This window comes from Rhinolophus ferrumequinum, chromosome 18 (assembly GCF_004115265.2).
Source record: "Rhinolophus ferrumequinum isolate MPI-CBG mRhiFer1 chromosome 18, mRhiFer1_v1.p, whole genome shotgun sequence".
Lineage (NCBI taxonomy): Eukaryota > Metazoa > Chordata > Mammalia > Chiroptera > Rhinolophidae > Rhinolophus > Rhinolophus ferrumequinum.
Genome location: NC_046301.1, coordinates 19,769,341 through 19,786,879, shown reverse-complemented (window position 1 = coordinate 19,786,879; position 17,539 = coordinate 19,769,341). Strand labels below are relative to the sequence as shown.

At 38.7% G+C, this 17,539-nt stretch overlaps 1 protein-coding gene across 1 annotated transcript in view; it reads left to right on the top strand.

The window, feature by feature from the left end:
- TTC29 (tetratricopeptide repeat domain 29) overlaps nucleotides 1-17,539 on the top strand; it is a 176,135-nt gene that overhangs the window by 27,947 nt on the left and 130,649 nt on the right. The window contains exons 4-5 of the mRNA XM_033134605.1: nucleotides 247-470; nucleotides 5,369-5,554. Coding sequence (XP_032990496.1) covers nucleotides 247-470; nucleotides 5,369-5,554 — 410 coding nt within the window. The remainder of the gene's footprint in view (nucleotides 1-246; nucleotides 471-5,368; nucleotides 5,555-17,539) is intronic.

Below are 17,539 nucleotides of genomic sequence, written 5' to 3'. Positions count from 1 at the left end.
AACTGATACATTTCTAATGTAATTTCATTAAAATTACTGTATTTAGATAGCTCCTGGCATCTTTCATTAAACTAAAGTTGTTCCGTTATAAAATTTTGAGGTAAAGATAGTGTTTTCAGTGCTTTCACTGAGGGGAAAAAAAAAAAAAAACAGCATGATTCAACCTTTAATTATTATAAGATAAAAACACTACACTGATTTCCAGGATTAAAATAACGCTTTGAGTGTTCTTATTCTTATTCCCAGTCACCGGAACTCGTACAAGAAGACCATCTGTGTGGATATGCTGCAAAATGGTTATCATAAGTCCTTTACTGAGCTCTTCGCTCTGATGGAGAAGTGGGATGACCTGAGGGAGGCTGCGAGGGTTCGGTCCATCTTCTGGCTGCAGAGACCCCTGGAGGAGCAGCCTGATAAGCTGGATCATTTCTACTACTACCTGACCAGGGCCGAGGTGGCTGAAAGGAAAGGTAAGTGGGGGGATTGGAGGCAGCGGCACTGCAGGATCCGGAACAGCGAGCGCCTGAGGGAAAGTTCCAAATTGTTTCATGTATGAATTTGAAACATGAAGAAAACTTAGTTCAATGTAGTCAACTAAGCATCTCTATGGAATAAATGATAAGAAACACTGAATCACAAGGTTGCCCCAGACACAAGGGCATCCTGGTGGTATCATTCTAAACCAGGGAAGATAATGAAGAGCACCTAATAACATCTCCTGAACTCTCCAATATATCCAAATCTTCCATATCATTGATTATAAATCTTTCCGTAGTTTTTCTTCATATATAATCTAAATACTGACTTGCACTGAGGACATACTTTCAAGAGTACTATAACTTGAAAATTATACTGAATTTCCAGTATTTATATAGTGGAATTTGAAGGGTTTATTAATAAGTCCTACAGATTTCAATCAGAGAATTTTTCTAAGTGAGTTGTGAGAAGACATAAAAAGCCTGCAATGCACAATTATGAATAAAATTGTTAACTTTATTTATTCCATCACATCATTTCTAGCAAATTTTTTGAATCCTAAAATTTTCCAGAACGTCAATATGTTTCAAATATTGAAGAAATATTTTCATCTCTACTATCATTATACTGATATTGTTGTCATGAGTACTTCTTAGTTGCATATTAGAAATTTGTCATTTTATATAATCAAAGAAAGAAAAGAAATCCTAGAATTTGACATATAAATTTGATGTTCTAAATTGTTCTTTTTCTCAACTTTTTGCATGAAAATACAATGGGAGTCAAAAAAGAAAAGCTCAGGCCCCAGTATGACAATGTGAATATTTCAGACCTTTCTATGGAAAAATAGAGTGGTAGGCAACTTTTTGTTACCTAACGCTAAAATGTGTGGAAAATTGATGAGGACATGAAACAGCATCAGAAGGGTAGCAGGAGTCTTTCAGCCTCTATAGTAGAGTCAGGACGTATTTCCCACCAGGTTGTGGCCTGACTTACAAATAAGAGATATACAAAAATCCTAACACCACCACCATAGGTGAACTAGTGTGTGTGTGTGTGTGTGTTTGTGTAGATAGGTGATATTTGTATGATGAAAAGTATTTAACTGCAGGATTGACTTTAAAAACACAACCTTTTGGTGAATTTTAAATTGGGATTTACATATAATTTCTCAACAAATTGACTGTTATAAATGAAAAATACTATTGTAAAAAAGCTATATTCTAGGATCAGTATTTCGAAGTGTTATTCACACTGAAAATAGAATTGATCAAGAGAAAATTTGCCCAGTAGTCATTTTTTTTCAAGTCGAATCATCATATTCACTAAACGTTTTAAATAGAGGCTTTGAGTAGAATAAACATGAGCCAAATGCATCACTTGTCATAAATGTCATAAATATGAGAAACTTGCATTTTGCAATTATAAACTAAAATGCTGAATAGTCTATTTTAAAGTAGAAAACATTTTAATTTATAATCTTTTATTCAAGAAAGGTAACTCTACATATAAATAAAAATGTTTCTGTAATTCTCCAAATCAACAAAGTCCAAATTTTATAATAGCCAATGTCTTATACATGTGATATAATTAATGAAAATAAATACTTTCTTTACTGAGTGGGTCTCTTATATTCATGGGAACCAAGGTTGCATTTGTTAAATGGAACTGAATTACCTCTTGCTCAGAATAACTCTTCTACAGTGTTATCTCCTTTAAAATGCAGTGGCCTTTGCCTGTTTGAAATACAGAAAATTAAAATTATTGCAAAATTAGTATTATTGGAAATACTTCAATTGAAGGACATGTAAATATTTGTATGTTCTTTTTAAAAATTCGTGTACCTTTTTTTTCACATTTAACACATGAACTTTATTGGAGGAAATTGTGATTTGAGTAAAGAATGTCCCAGAAAATGGGATAGGGGATATGCACATCCACAATTACTGACTTGAATTAATCCTAAATCTTAAAACACACACACACATACACACACACACACACACACACACACACACACCTACTTCATCTAGAATAATGAAATCTGTTAATAGTGTCTCAAGATTCTATCCCGTAAGGTTATGAGATCTGAGACAATTATCCTGAAGTAGCATATCTCTGAGCATTCTCATTGCTTCTCATTGGAAATACCATCACTCCAAGGTTACCAGGAAGTTCATTTAATCAAAGCTATGGCACTAAGAATAGTTGTCTCGGGTCAGTTCTATCTCTTGAGACTTACAGAGCAGGAACCTAGAGTTATTTAAATTACTGTACAAAACATCATTTTCTGTTATATAGCAAAGAAGTGTTTAAAGTAAACCAGTCATTTCTTTTTTTAATTATTTTCCATTTGTTGAAGTGTTTCTTTGTCTCTGATCACATTTCTTATATTATCCGTTGTTGTGATTCATCTCTGTACCACCTGTAACATTATGATTATGGCCTTATGCCCCATGGGGCTAAGGAAGAGACGACAGTAATGGTAACGGGTCACCAAATCAATAGGTAATTCAAACATTATTTACATTTGACTTTAAATTATTGTCAAGGGTTAAGCAGCAAAATTTGTCTGATAACATTTATTTAAGATATCCAAAGTATATTCTACTCAAGCAGAGTCCCACCGGATGTTTATAAGTTTTATGTAAAGCAAAACAGACATAATTGTCTGATAAAATAAGTTTGAGAAGCACCATGTGAATTCGCATTAATGTTAAGCAGGCTGGTTTATTGTAGGACTTATCAGAGCCTTTAACCTGTCAATCTATAGTGTGTGGTTCACTGAAAGAGGAAAATTAGCAAGAGGATTTCCTAGATTTATTTTATTATGGAATCTCCTCTTTAGCTTAATGAATACTGATCCAAATAATAAACCAGCAATAAAATTGGTTTTATCTTATAAGCATACTTGCTGACAATAAGGACGTGGCAAGAAGGCATTAAAGGCTGCTTGCAATGTAAAGGGGTATGGCCATGTATTTGGACTGTACAAAGATTAAAAACTTGAATATATTCCTTTATACTTTACACTCAGAAAAATACTCTAATTTTCCATAGGAAAAAAATAGCTTAGCTGACAAATAGTCTTTAAGTATGGACTCTTGATAGCTTCTAAAACTCATTCCAAAAAAAACCTTTGTTTATGAAATGTTGGACATGTTTTTTCTATTAAGCTGTAATTACTGAAAAACCTTATTTCACCATTATATATATTTTTAAAAGCTTTTTATATAACTTTCTTGAAATGGAAGATATGAAGTATTTTACTCTTTTTACTTACAGGCTTTAAAAATAACTCTAATCACTAAATATGACAAAGAATATAAAATATTACAAAATAGGCCTGAATGCTCTATTCTGATTAGGTATAAGGTTCAGAATGGAAAGACAAAGCATAGGAGAAGTCAGTTCTGACATGACAGTATTTGTTTTTTTAAGTAAGTAACTCAGGATATGCTCCACTTTTCACCTAAGCTGTTGCCTATCGTGAAATAGCCATCAAAAGCAGTGCCTTGTCAGAATGCTCAACTCCTTCAAAAATAGGGAGACAGGGAGACCTTTGTTTTGTTTGTTTTGCTTTAATTTTTAGTTACAAAACCTGTTTTGAGATAAATCTTAATTTCCTATGGAATTATGGCACAGTATATGTAAAGGAATGACTTAGGTTTGGGAAATTTCTTTTGAAACATTGGAGTGACTTATGTACCGTTCTTGAAAGTTACCCTTTGTTATGGTCAGCCTAATTTCAATTTTTCTAAGCTTTTTTATTTTAATCTTATAGGAGTGCTAGGGGGCAATGGATAAATATTTTTCATAGTTGTAATCTTTTCAGGACTATATGGGTTGACTCTTCTGATAGTAGTGAATAATTAGTATCAGTGAAGAATAATGATGGTTATTTTTTAAATCCTTGGAAAGGTAATCCAGAGGCTACCACATATTTACAACTGTGCTTTCAGCACACATGCAAAAAGACCTAAAGGTTATGAATTTGTTCATATTCACCAATAGAGTGGAGTTTATAGGACTGAGGCACAATTTATTAATGCATATACATTTTCGTCCAAGTTTATGGTTGCTTACAGTGGATTGTATAAGACTGATTTACAATGTATTCACATACTTTTTTAAGTACAAATAGGTTACATGACACTTTAGGGGAGAAAACGGGGTTAATAAACTAACAATTGGTAAACTAGTAATTGTCTGAGGAGGATGACTAGTGTTAATGCATTTACAGCAGAAAAAGATACTCAGAACACAGCAGCGCAGAAATTCACTCGCCTAACATTGCTAGTAACTTGTATTGCTGGAAACATTGCTAGAAAGTGTATGGAACCTATTAGGTCATCCTGATGACCATTTCTTATAAGCCTCATCATTGTTTTTTTTTCTGAGTAAGAATACCTTGCTATTTTCATATTCTATCTGCTTGCTTCATTTCCGTTATCTTTTTTTTTCCAAAGTTAAGAAACATTGCTTTCTCTGGAATCTCTAAATACTTTTTAAAGCTTCAGTGGGAAGAGTATTTGATGATACCAAGTACTCATTTCTTCCGAAAGAACTGAGCACATTGCTAGTAGATATTATCTTGTCTTTTGTCTTATCTAAAGTCTAGTGTTTCAACCAAAGAGTATGTCAATTTCTAATATGTTCTCATTTTTTGGAGATTATTTTTGATGCTTTTCTCATGTGCGCATCCTGTAATTAATATAACTACTTTAATAGTTAAAATACATTAATTTTTGCATTCCGATTTTTAAAATAGCTACTCATGCTTTTAGGGAAAAAATAGAAAATAAAAGTCACTGTATCCGTTTGCCATTTGAAGGTATGTGTCATGAGACATTTTTCTAACGTAGTTTATGATGCTTTTCTCTCTTTAAAGAATTCTTTGAAGATGTCTATAATAACTTGTATGCTCTGGCCTGTTACTTCAATCATATTGAAGACAAGTGGGTAAGGAACCACTTCTATGAACGATGTTTCCAGATTGCTCAACTGATCAAAGTGGACGGTGGGAAGAAAGAAGCCGAGGCGCATGGGCTCATGGGACTTCTCTTCGAGGAGGAAGGTGAGTGGCCATTTGCCAGGCTGCCTTGCTTTGGAAGATCCAGGGCCCAGGCAACCAGAAAGCACACAGGGCTGAGAAAAAAACTCGAGGCTTTAGTATAAAAATGTAAGTTACTGAGATTTAGAAGCAAAGGCGTGTGTCTTTAGTGGTGCTTGCAGACTTCCCTCTGCCCGAGCGCTCAGCCTAGAGTTCTTGGCAGCAGCATCACAGAGAGAAAGCCACCCCTCCACACACATCTTTCATCCACATGTGAGGTCAGACAATTAAGTTCGCCAACTTGTTGCAATGATGTTGCTAACCTTTTTTGATATCAGAGGGATTATTCATTATGAATTTGTACCAACTGGACAAACAGTTAACCAAGTTTACTATTTGGAAGTGCTGAAAAGGCTGTGTGAAAAAGTTAGACGATCTGAACTGTTCACCAACAACTCATGACTCTCATGTCACGATAATGCACCAGCTCACATAACACTGTCGGGGAGTTTTTAGCCAGTAAACAAATAACTATTGGAACACCCTCCCTACTCACCTGATCTGGTCCCCCATGACTTCTTTATTTACTCAAACATAAAGGAAATATTGAAAGAAGACATTTTGATGACACTCAGGACATCAAGGGTAATAGGATGACAGCTCTGATGGCCATTCCAGAAAAAGAGTTCCAAATTGCTTTGAAGGGTGGACGGGGCACTGGTGTCGGTGCATAGCTTCCCAAGGGGAGTATTTCGAAGGTGACTGTAGAGATATACAGCAATGAGGTATGTAGCACTTCTTCTAGGATGAGTTTGTGAACTTGATTGTTAGATCTTCATACATGCTGCACCATTTTGAATTGTTTTTCCTTTCTTACATCCCTCCTTGTTCATTTGAACTTGATTCATCAAGTACGAAAATGGGAAAAAGGAAAAGTAAGCTTTGTGATTTTCCTAGTGCTCTATATCCCCTACATCAAAATCAAAAAATATCTAACTCAGATATTACCCCATCATGATTTTATAATAATTTCTGAAGGACATATTCTTTTCAAAATAGCTTTATTCTGAAAGGAAAACAAACGGCTCAGGGATGAAGTTCTGTGACAGACGTACCATGTTAGAGCAGTGCTACTCAAAGTCTGGTGCTCAGCCCAGGCTGAAAACTGTCACTGGTCTGGACAATACAGAAATTGAGAGTAAACAGAAATATTTATAGCAACTTGATAGAGTAATTTTATAGCTGTTGAATATAGTAGTACTAAATTCGGCCTTGTATTTTGTAAAACAAATAAATAACTTCCTAATAATAACGTCATCTTAAGACAAGCCAAAGCCAAAAAAAAAAAAAAACCAAAAATAATCGTCAGAAGGATATTTCATATGATGATTTAATACGGATTGCAAGTAGAAATTTGAGAATCAAAATTATGCAAGGATAGTGGGTAAATAATATACAAAGAAAATATATGGGAAGATGAAAATATCACGAATAATCCTATTTCTTTCCTCAAAAAGCTGTCTCAATTTCCACAAAAGTTTTGACTATGACAAAACAGTAAAATTAGAAAATGCTTATTATTTTGTGACTAGGATTGCATAGGTATTTGAGAAAAGGGAAAAGGGAGGTTTCAGGAAGTCGCACCGTATAATCTACAGCATGGTAGGTGCTAGAACACGGCAGATGGCCAGGGTCATCTTGAATGATGGATACAGGGAAATAGCAGAAAAGTTCAGAAAATTCAGAGAAGTGAGAGGTCATACAGATTAGATTCAAGGAAAGCATTAAGGAATCAGTAGAGACGGGTGAAAGGCTGGGAAGATGGGTGTAATTTAGGCAGGTAATGAAACGGGAATATATTCTGTAAGAGGGAACTACATATACTACTAATGGATTAGAGGAAGTGATAAGAGGAGCAAACTGTTTATAGTGGAAAATGTATTTCTGAGCGGTGATGGGAACTAAGGAAGGGTACAAAAACAAAATAAGGACATGCCAGCATTCAGAGTTTGGGCTTAAGCTTCTGTATATTCAGGATATGGATAAGAATGTGCTATAAGCCTGGCTGTGATGCACTCTGTGGGAGGAGGAAAAAGGGGAAGGGGGAATGTTTAAGAAGTTGCTGTACTAACTTAGCCCTGAAAGAACCATCGGAAAGTATTTAAGACAATGTATTTAAACTTTCCATTGCTGTATGATTTACAACATCTCAAAATAGGGGATTAATATAAATATGTTAAACAGCATCTTTGCAACAGCGTTCTGTGCAGTCATGAAATTATAAATTAGAGCAAATTTCCTTGATTCATTCATGCAAAAAATATTTGTTTTGAACCTAGTTCCAGGGGATAAAACAGTGAACAAGATCGACAAAATCCTTGCCCTCATGGCACTTACATTCTACTGGGAAAAACTGGCCTCAACCACTAATACTAATGTAATATATCAAGGCGTGGTAAGTGCTATGATGAAAAATAAGACAGGGCAAAGAGACAGACAGTGGTTGCTACTTTGCATAAGGTGCTCTTCTGTGAGAAGGTGAGACATGAATGAAGTGTGGGAGTGAGCTTTGTGAATATGTGGAGGAAGAGGTTCTACAGAGAGGACATTGTAAGTGCAAAGGCCCTGAGACAGGTGCAGGCTGAGCATGCCCAAAGACCAGCAAGGAGGCCAGTGTGTCTGCAGCTCAGTGAGGAAATGGAAGGGAGGGAGCTAAGCTTAGACCAGGGATCACATAGGGGCTTGTAGGCCAAGGTGAGGACCTCAGATTTTCTTCTGCATTGTTAGGAAACCCCAAATATGCATTGATTTGGAAAAAACGCTCGTGATACATTAGTACAGAAATAAGATACAAAACACAATGTAAAATACATTTATAAATATTTGGTACGTGCCATACACCATGTTAACCGTGGTTATTTTTGAATGTGGGGCTCATAGGTGAGTATAAAATTATGGCTGAAGAGATATTACTACAATTTGAGAAGTGATGTTCTTAACTTTTAACCTATTATGAAAAGTAGAGTTTTATTTTTCGATTTGTAAAAATGGGATAGGTTCTTACTTAAAGTAAAATTCTTGCTTAAGCTTTAAAAAATTACTATTTCCATTTCCCAGAGGAAAATACTTTTTTCAAGCTTTTAAAAATTGTCTTCATTTTAAGGCTGGGGGAACTAGGACACACAAAGGTTAAGCTGGTTAGTGGTGGAGGAGGTAATATTAACCAGTTAGCTAGCTTCAGAGCCTGTGTTAGTAGCTACTTTATGCAAGCAAAAAATTGCTTTGCATTTATGATGAACTAATTATGAGAACTCCTGAAAATTACATATTAAAATATAATTTAGCACTTTTTGTTCTTTACTATAGGAACCGCTCCCCCATACCAATTGCATAAAATAAAAGTTGCTTTTGTTTCATTTTTATAATTGAAGCCATCAAATTCTGTCATCTATGATAACAAATCAAATAAAACAGTTTATTACTGGTCCCAAAAAAGAAGTCACAAAAAAGTAAGAAATTGGAAAATGTAGGGCTGAAGAAGTCAGCACTACAGTGATAAAAATTTAAGACTAGCCCCAGTGAGAGTCAGATAGCTATCATAGGTGAATTCTGAATTTTTCTAAAATTATTTCTGATTTTTAATATTTGGTTTTATTTCCTAGAATTGTTTTTATTGTGGTTTAAAAAACTACATAACAAAAGTTACCATCTTAACTCTTTCTAAATGTATAGTTCAGTGGTGTTAAGTATATTCACATTGCCGTGTAGTCAGTCTCCAGAACGTTTTCATCTTGCAAAACTGAAACTCAGTATCCATTAAACATCAACATCTGATTTCTTTCTTCTAATTTAAAAAAAAAATATCGCAATGTATTTCTACTGGAGAATGTATTCATTGTTTCATCCATTCATTCATTTAACCGTTCAGTCATTCAGCAAGTATTGGAGTGCCCACTGACCCTGCGTTAGTCACCATAGCACTATGCTTGCCCATAGCATTTTAGTGGCTGAGAGTGAGGTCGGATTTGGGAAACGCGATCAGTGTGTGGCTGCTCTGAGGGCAGATCTGTGATTTGCTGACCTGTAGATGTCCCATCATATAGCAGCATGAAATGCACCCTCATCCCATGGTAAATAGCATGTTTGGACTATGATTTTTTTAAAGTTGTTTTGTTTCGTTTTGCTGCTACTTTTTGTCAGATCTGAACTATTTGTCTATGCCCTTAATCAGTTCATAGGCCCCAAGAACCACGTCTGTATTGCCTAATGGATAAAATGACTGAGTAGGTATTGACGAAAATTCTAGAGATTGCCTTTGAGTGTTTGGTGTACCGAGCAATGGAGAACATTATCTATGCAGCTTTTGTAATCTGGGGTAGAATTTTCATGAGGAGGGAAACTAGGACTATAAAGAATCTGTGGCTAGAGTGGAACGGGCGCTCACCTGGCTGTCGGGTTCCCCCCGAGGTGATGGTGGTGCAGCTTCCGCATATCTGATCTGATTGGTCTAGACAAGCTACTGGAGGCCCCACAGCAACAGCTAGGCGGCAGCTGTGCTCGGGGACAGGTGGCAGCATCCTGATTTCAGGGGTGCCCATTCAGGTTAAAGCAGGATACCAGCCGGCAGATGGCAAAAGGCAGGTTGTCAGGGCCCAACAAGCAGGCTGTAGTCCAGGGCACGGCTCCAGCACCCTCAGGGAACTAACTATAGAGCAAATGAACCTGAGCAGAAGCCACAGTCACAGGGACCGGACACCTGGGTACAGTCCGGGCCAGTGTTCAGCCCACTGGCACATATGTGACCAGAGCCTGGCCAGAGCCTGCTGGCCAGACTCGACCACAGCAGACACTCACCCCCACTGCTGCTCAAGATGGGCCCTTGTGTACAGTGTGGCCTGAATGCCACTCACTCGAAAGCTGGCAGTCTCGTTCTTAATGTCAAACATCTTGACCTGCTGGAGTAGCAGGCATGGAGTAGTGATGGACTGACAAACACTCGCAGCAAATCCGCGGCTATATCTTCGGTCAGAATCATGACCTATTTGTAAGGCTTTTATGCAAACAGGGCAAAGGAGCAAAGAACATTCACACCACGCTGTGGAGCATGGAGAAAGCTCTCAGACACAGGAGTAGTTAGTAGGAGAGCTGCCCACTCATTCTGAGCAGCATACAGAGGAGTAGCTGGGCCAGCGGTCAGGCGCTGTGAGACACAGGGCTTTATCAGACACGATTAGGGAAGCACCGGCTCCCTCCCTGGTGTGAGCTGGGACCAGGGCAGTAATAGAACCGTAACTTCAGTCCTTTCCTGCCAGGTCAGCGTTCGTGGGTGGGTGCAGCACCAGCCCCTTCCTGGGCATGATCAAGGGACTGGGGTTCACGCCTTACAGTTGCCACATTATTGGGGGCGGGTACACTCGAGCGGGGTTGACCACATCGGCATTCATTGTTGAGCAAATGCCAGCACCTGGCCCTCTGCCCTTTCCAGTGATTTAGAATCTGGGTCCAAACCTTGCTTTTAACCAAATGAATGGACTTAGCACTGACGACTGGCTGGTTTTCACGGAGCCTGCAGAAAGCCATTCTCTTTTCGGGAAGGCGAGCCAGGAGGGATCCATAGTGGACAAGTTAACCTTTCATTTCTGTCTGCTTTTTTGTCTTGTCACTCCTCCCCAGTTTCAGTGGGTGGCTTGTAGGTATTGTCTCTTACTCTGTTAGCAACTTATTCTATTTCAACCCATGTGGGCTTGGAGTCTAGACTTGCCAGGGGGTGACCAGGAAATAAATGTTGGGTGACAGCCCCCAGATGCTGCATGTTCACTGAAGACAGGCAGGGGAAGATCAATTTAAGAACAGCTTGGGAAGGGCATGTCGTCGAGTGCAGAGAGCCATCCTCTGTGGCTTTAGCTCAGGATTGAATAAAGGCTAACTAACCCTGAGCTGCAGCATTGGTGTCAATGATCGGGGAACTTCTGAAGAAAGTCATCCAGGTTGGCTTGTTCAGTTCAGACCTTAAAATCATCACTGACATGGACAGATTCTAAATAGGGTGTCTCGGTGTAGGCTGCCAGGGACCAGAAGGCACCAGCAGTAGGGTAGTGTTGTGAAGACACTCTGGAATGACTCTCAGTCACTAACTGACCATCCTGATGGCTGGTCACACCACCAACAGCCGACTCTCCTCACTCCAGTGTTGGTCTTTAATCTATCTCCTGTCCTCTGACTTGCTTCCAGAAGGCCATGGTAGAGGCCTGGATAGACGCCCAGTTTGCTGGGACAACTGCCATGCTAACAAGGTCATTGGTCGGCAGCTCTCACAGCAGGCCTGCTGGAGCAGCTCTGCTCTCAGAGAAGTCCCAGGAACAGGAGCAGGAGCAGGTGTGCTGGTCTCCCACTGCCCTTCCACTGGATGCTGTGTGTTAGGGAAGGACCATCCAACTCCTGGTGCGATCGGGGGCCAGACACAATAGCAGTATGACATGCCAGAGCCTTCAGCCCTAGCCTGCCCGCTCAACATGCATGTTTTGAGGTAGCACAGCCCCTCCCTGGCGTGATCAGCAGAGGGGAAGAGGGACAGACATGGAAGCTCAGGTCTCTGCCTGGGGTTGCAACCATGGGATAGAGCATACAGATAGCAAGATTTGCCACACAGGCATTTGTAGTTTGGGGAGTACCACCTCTCACTATCAGGAGAGAGAGACTGGGCCAAGCCTTTGCAATAGGTCAAGATTGATTTCCTAAAAAGCACTGAGCCTAGCTGGTATCCTTAGACCTTTTTAGAGTCCATCTTGTTTTCTAGGAAACCAGCCTGCAGGGGTTCAGTGCTGGACAAGTTAACCCTTACCTCTTAAATCTTTAAGTTCTGCATAAGAAGCTGTTAACATAAAGAAATCATGGACACAGAAGTCTTGTCCTTTAAGAGCTAGGACAAAGCTAGGGACCGTGAGCAAGACTCTAAGCTTCAAAAGGAGCTCTGCTCCCATGTTTTCAAGATGTTTTCAAGAACTGATCAAAGTAGAAGAGAACCAGCAAATAAGAGAGGATCAAATCTCAGCCCTGGAAGAACGCCTGCCAGGTACTGGAGTTGAGTGAGGTGCTGTTCCTACAACTGTCCCCCAACTGTAGGGGATTCTGTGAGCTCCACATCATCAGTGAACAGAGCCAGGGGCAGACTGTCCACTCTACTTGCCTTTAAATACGAGGACTAAGTAGGCTGCTCCTAACTGAGGGGTGCAGGAAATATAAGGAAAACAAAGCGTCCATCTAGAAACAGCTTTCCCAGTGACTGATTCAACTCTGCCAAGGCCAAGCCAGTTTATTGGGGCAACAATTGTTAGTCCAGTTACATAGATTTCAGGTGTACAGTTCTGTAATACATTATCTATATCTCACATTGTGTGTTCACCACCCAGAGTCAGTTCTCTTTTCATCACCATATATTAGACCCCGTTTACCCTCTTCTAGAGCTCTGCTCCCCACCGCCCCTCTTACCCTCTGGTAATTCCTAAACTATTCTATGTCTATGAGTCTATGTCTATGAGTTTTTGCTCTTTCAGTTGTTTATCTTGTTCTTTTGTTGTTTTCGGTTTATATCCCACATATCAATGAAATCATATAGTTCACTACTTTTTCTGTCTGACTGGTTTCACTTAGCATTATAATTTCAAGATCCATCCACGTTGTCACAAATGATCCTATTTCATCTTTTCTTACCGCCGAATAGTATTCCATTGTATATATATACCACAACTTCTTTATCCATTCCTCTATCGAAGGGTATTTTGGTTGTTTCCATGTCTTGGCCACCATAAATAAAGCTGCAATGAACATTGGAGCACACTTGTCTTTATGGATAAATGTTTTCAGACTTTTTTGGTAGGTACCCAGGAGAGGGATTGCTGGGTCATATGGTAATTCTATTCGTAATTTTTGAGGACCCTCCACTCTGCCTTCCATAGCGGCTGCACCAGTCTGCATTCCCACCAACAGGGTATGAGGGTTCCTTTTTCTCTACAGCCTCTCCAACACTTGTTACTATTTGTCTTGTTGATGATAGCCATTCTGACTGGGGTGAGGTGATATCTCATTGTGGTTTTTATTTGCATTTCTCTGATGATTAGTGATGTTGAGTATTTTTTCATATGTCTATTTGCCATCTGTATGTCCTCTTTGGGGAAATGTCTCTTCAGGTCCTCTGCCCGTTTTTTTGATTGGGTTGTGTGTTTTTTTGTTGTTGAGTTGTATGAGTTCCTTATATATTTTGGATATCAGCCCCTTATCGGAGGCGTTGTTGCAAAAATCTTCTCCCATTCAATTGGTTGCCTCTTTATTTTGTCGATGCTTTGCTGTGCAGAAGCTTTTAAGTTTGATATAGTCCCATTCATTTATTTTAGCTTTTACTTTCTTTGCCTTTGGAGTCAAATTCATAAAATGCTCTTTGAACCCAAGGTCCATAAATTTAGTACCTATGTTTTCCTCTATGCAGTTTATTGTTTCAGGTCTTATGCTTAAGTCTTTGATCCATTTTAAATTAATTTTGGTACATGGTGACACCAGTCCAGTTTCATTCCTTTGCACATGGCTTTCCAGTTGTCCCAGTACCATTTATTGAAGAGGCTGTTTTTTCTCCATTGTATGTTTTTGTTTCTTTGTCAAAAAATTATCTGTCCACATGGGTTTATTTCTGAGTTCTCAATTCTATTCTATTGGTCTGCGTGTCTGTTTTTCTGCCAATACCATGCTGTTTTGATCATTGTTGCCCTGTAGTACAAGCTAAAGTCAGGGAGTGTGATACCTCCAGCATTGTTCTTTTTTCTTAGGATTGCTTTGGCTATTTGGAGTCTTTTGTGGTTCCATACAAATCTGATGATTTTTTTGTTCTATTTCTTTAAAAAAATGCCATTGGGATTTTTGGTGGGGACTGCATTAAATCTGTATATTGCTTTGGGTAATATGGCCATTTAACTGTGTTGATTCTTCCAATCCATGAGTATGGAATGTCTTTCCATTTCTTTTGTGTCTTCCTCAATTTCTTTTTAAAATATCATATTTTCAGCATATAGGTCTTTCACATCCTTGGTTAAATTTATTCCTAGGTATTTTATTTTTTCGTTGCAATTGCAAAAGGAATTGTTGTATTTTTTAAATTTCTTTTCTGAGATTTCATTGTTAGTATATAGGAATGCAATGGACTTTTGTATGTTGATTTTGTAGGTAGCCGGCAACTTTACTGTATTTGTTTATTGTTTCTGATAGCTTTTTGGTTTTTCTGATAGTCTTTAGGTTTTTCTATATATAGCATCATGTCATCTGCAAAGAGTGACAATTTAAGTTTTTCATTCCCAATCTTGATGCCTTTTATTTCTTTGTCTTGCCTGATTGCTCTGGCGAGGACTTCCAACACTATGTTGAAAAGCAGAGGTGATAGGGGACAGTCCTGCCGTGCTCCTGAACGTAAAGCAAAGGTCTTCAGTTTTTCACCATTAATTGTGATATTAGCTGAGGGTTTGTCATATATGGCCTTTATTGTGTTAAGCTATTTTCTTTCTATACCTTTGTTTCCTTATTTGAGAGAAAATTTCCAATCATATTTGTTATGGGTTGAATTATGGACCCCCAAAAGTTGGGAGTGGGGGGTCATGCTCAACCTCCAAGACCCATAAATATGACTTTACTGAAACAGAGTCTTTGCAGATGATCAAGATAAGATTTTGTCATTAGGGTGAGCTCTAATCCACTAAGGCTAGTGTCCTCATAAAAGGGGGGAAATTGGGCACAGAGACAGACATGTACAAAGGGAAGATGACATGAATACATCAGGAGAACACCATCTACAAGCCAAGGAACACCTGAAGCTACACGAAGCTGGGAGGGAAGCACTGATACTCCCTCACAGCCCTCAGAAGGAGCCAACCCAGCTGACTCCCAGCCTCTAGGAACTATGGAGGGTAACTTCTGCTATTTATGACACCCCGTTTGTGGTACTTTGGTATGGTAGTCCCAGGAACTAACATGACATTCAATATGGTTCCAGTGATTTCCTTAACAACAACAAAAAAATGCTATTTCATGGGAAAAAAGGAAATATAATACTATATAATAAATATAATAATATAATATAATAATGGTGGAGTTGACTTGACATGTTACGAATGTAATGTTCCTTCATTTCAAACTTTGACAGATAACACATTTATGGTGGGGTGGTGATGAACTGAATACTATATAAAATAATATAATTTTTAAACTCCTTAATATCTCATATAAACGATCTTTTCCTACAATTTTGGCTTTTTATCTTATTCCATTATAAAGATGACTTCATTGGGTGGAATATTTTATTCTGCATTTGAAAGGAAGTTTATCATCATGGTATTTAGTTCTCAAAAAAAAAAAAGGTTAAAATACAATATCATCATTAAAGGTTTTAATATCATCAAAGGTGTCACATCAAAATTGATAGAAATTTCATTGTAATTTCTTATTTATCATGGAATAACATTTGCCAGTGTATTAGAAAAACAGCCTTAATAACTAAAAGAAATGCAAAGGATATATCAGTTTTTAGTGTGGTATTTTATTTTCTCTTTCATTTTATTAAAAATTAATAGAGATGTAAGCGCTGTTGAGAGGATTTAAAACCCATCAAATACACAAAATCCCAACTGAGGCGGCCTCTGGGGAAATGTGCTGATGATGTGGGATGAAGGGAAACGTTCATTGCATGATGTGCCCTTTGCACTGCTAGAATTGGTTGCCTTGTTCATGTGTCATTTTTTAATTGTGGGGAAAACTAGCTAATGTTAAAAATTCCATTGAATTAAAAGACATTGGAAAAGACAGAAGGTTTTTACAGTTGGTACGAAATAATGGTGATGATTAAAGAATTATTGTATTATAGATCCAATCACATTATTAATGAAGTAAAAAAGTGGGGGTAAATGTGAATTATTGATTGCTTTTCAGATAGCAAGAGAAGCTCAGATCTACAGGGGTATTAGAAATATACGATAAAAGCTTAAATCGAGATATAAATCGGAAACCTGCAAACTCATGCACAGGCGTTCAATTAGTGATAGATGATAGACATGGCATGACTGTCTTGGTTTAGATACTTAACATGGCATTTGAGCATCACGTTAGAGATGAATTCTAGCGGAGGTAAAAACGCTTAGATTGGGCAAGAAACTTAGCTTCTCTTTTGACACTTCCATTTGCTAATTAACTATGTGAATCTAGGTAAGTTCTGTCATCATTGTGGAGCTTGCTTTCCTCATCGTTAAAAATCGGGAGTGCAAGCAGATGCTCTTTGATCTTAGTTCACTTCCACATCTGATTTCTAGGCTCCTTAAATGGCTATTGAAAGGTCAGTCCTGAAAAACTCTTGTCAACTTCTTTACTTATCAGGGAAAGAAAAATGTCAGTTTATGAAAAGCACTTGAGATGGAGCCTGCAATTAACCTGTGTGTGTCAGTCCTCATCATTGAAAAAAGAAACAGTCAATCCCAGCACTTCAGAGAATTGTTTTGATGATTCAGTGAGATAAGCTCAGGGCCTGGTACCCTGCTTGGCCGGCGTGTAGGCCAGTGTACATGCTGCTTTCTGTGTTCACGTCCCCTCGTCCCTCCCAAGGTGTGTGTATCCCTTAAAGTAGACAGGAAGTGTTACAGTGCTGTTAAAGCTTGGTACCAGGTCGACAGACATTCCAGTGAATCCCAAATTAAAACTGGGGCACGTCCTCGGGGAGGCGGGCACAGGAAGCCGGGAGCAATAGTGAGAAGGTCGGCGTTGGGGAGCCGCTCAACGCCTCCAGCTTGGGGCTGCTGTTTGTCCTTCCCTTCGCATTTCCCTTCGTTTCATCCCTCTTCCTTTGCGCTCCCGACATTCCATCTCAGTCCTCTCATCCTCTCCTCTGCTGAGGCCCTCCAAGCTCTCCCTATATGTCTACCTAGAGCAGGGGTGTCCAAACTGCGGCCCGTGGGCCAACTGCGGCGCGCAATCCATTGTTAATTG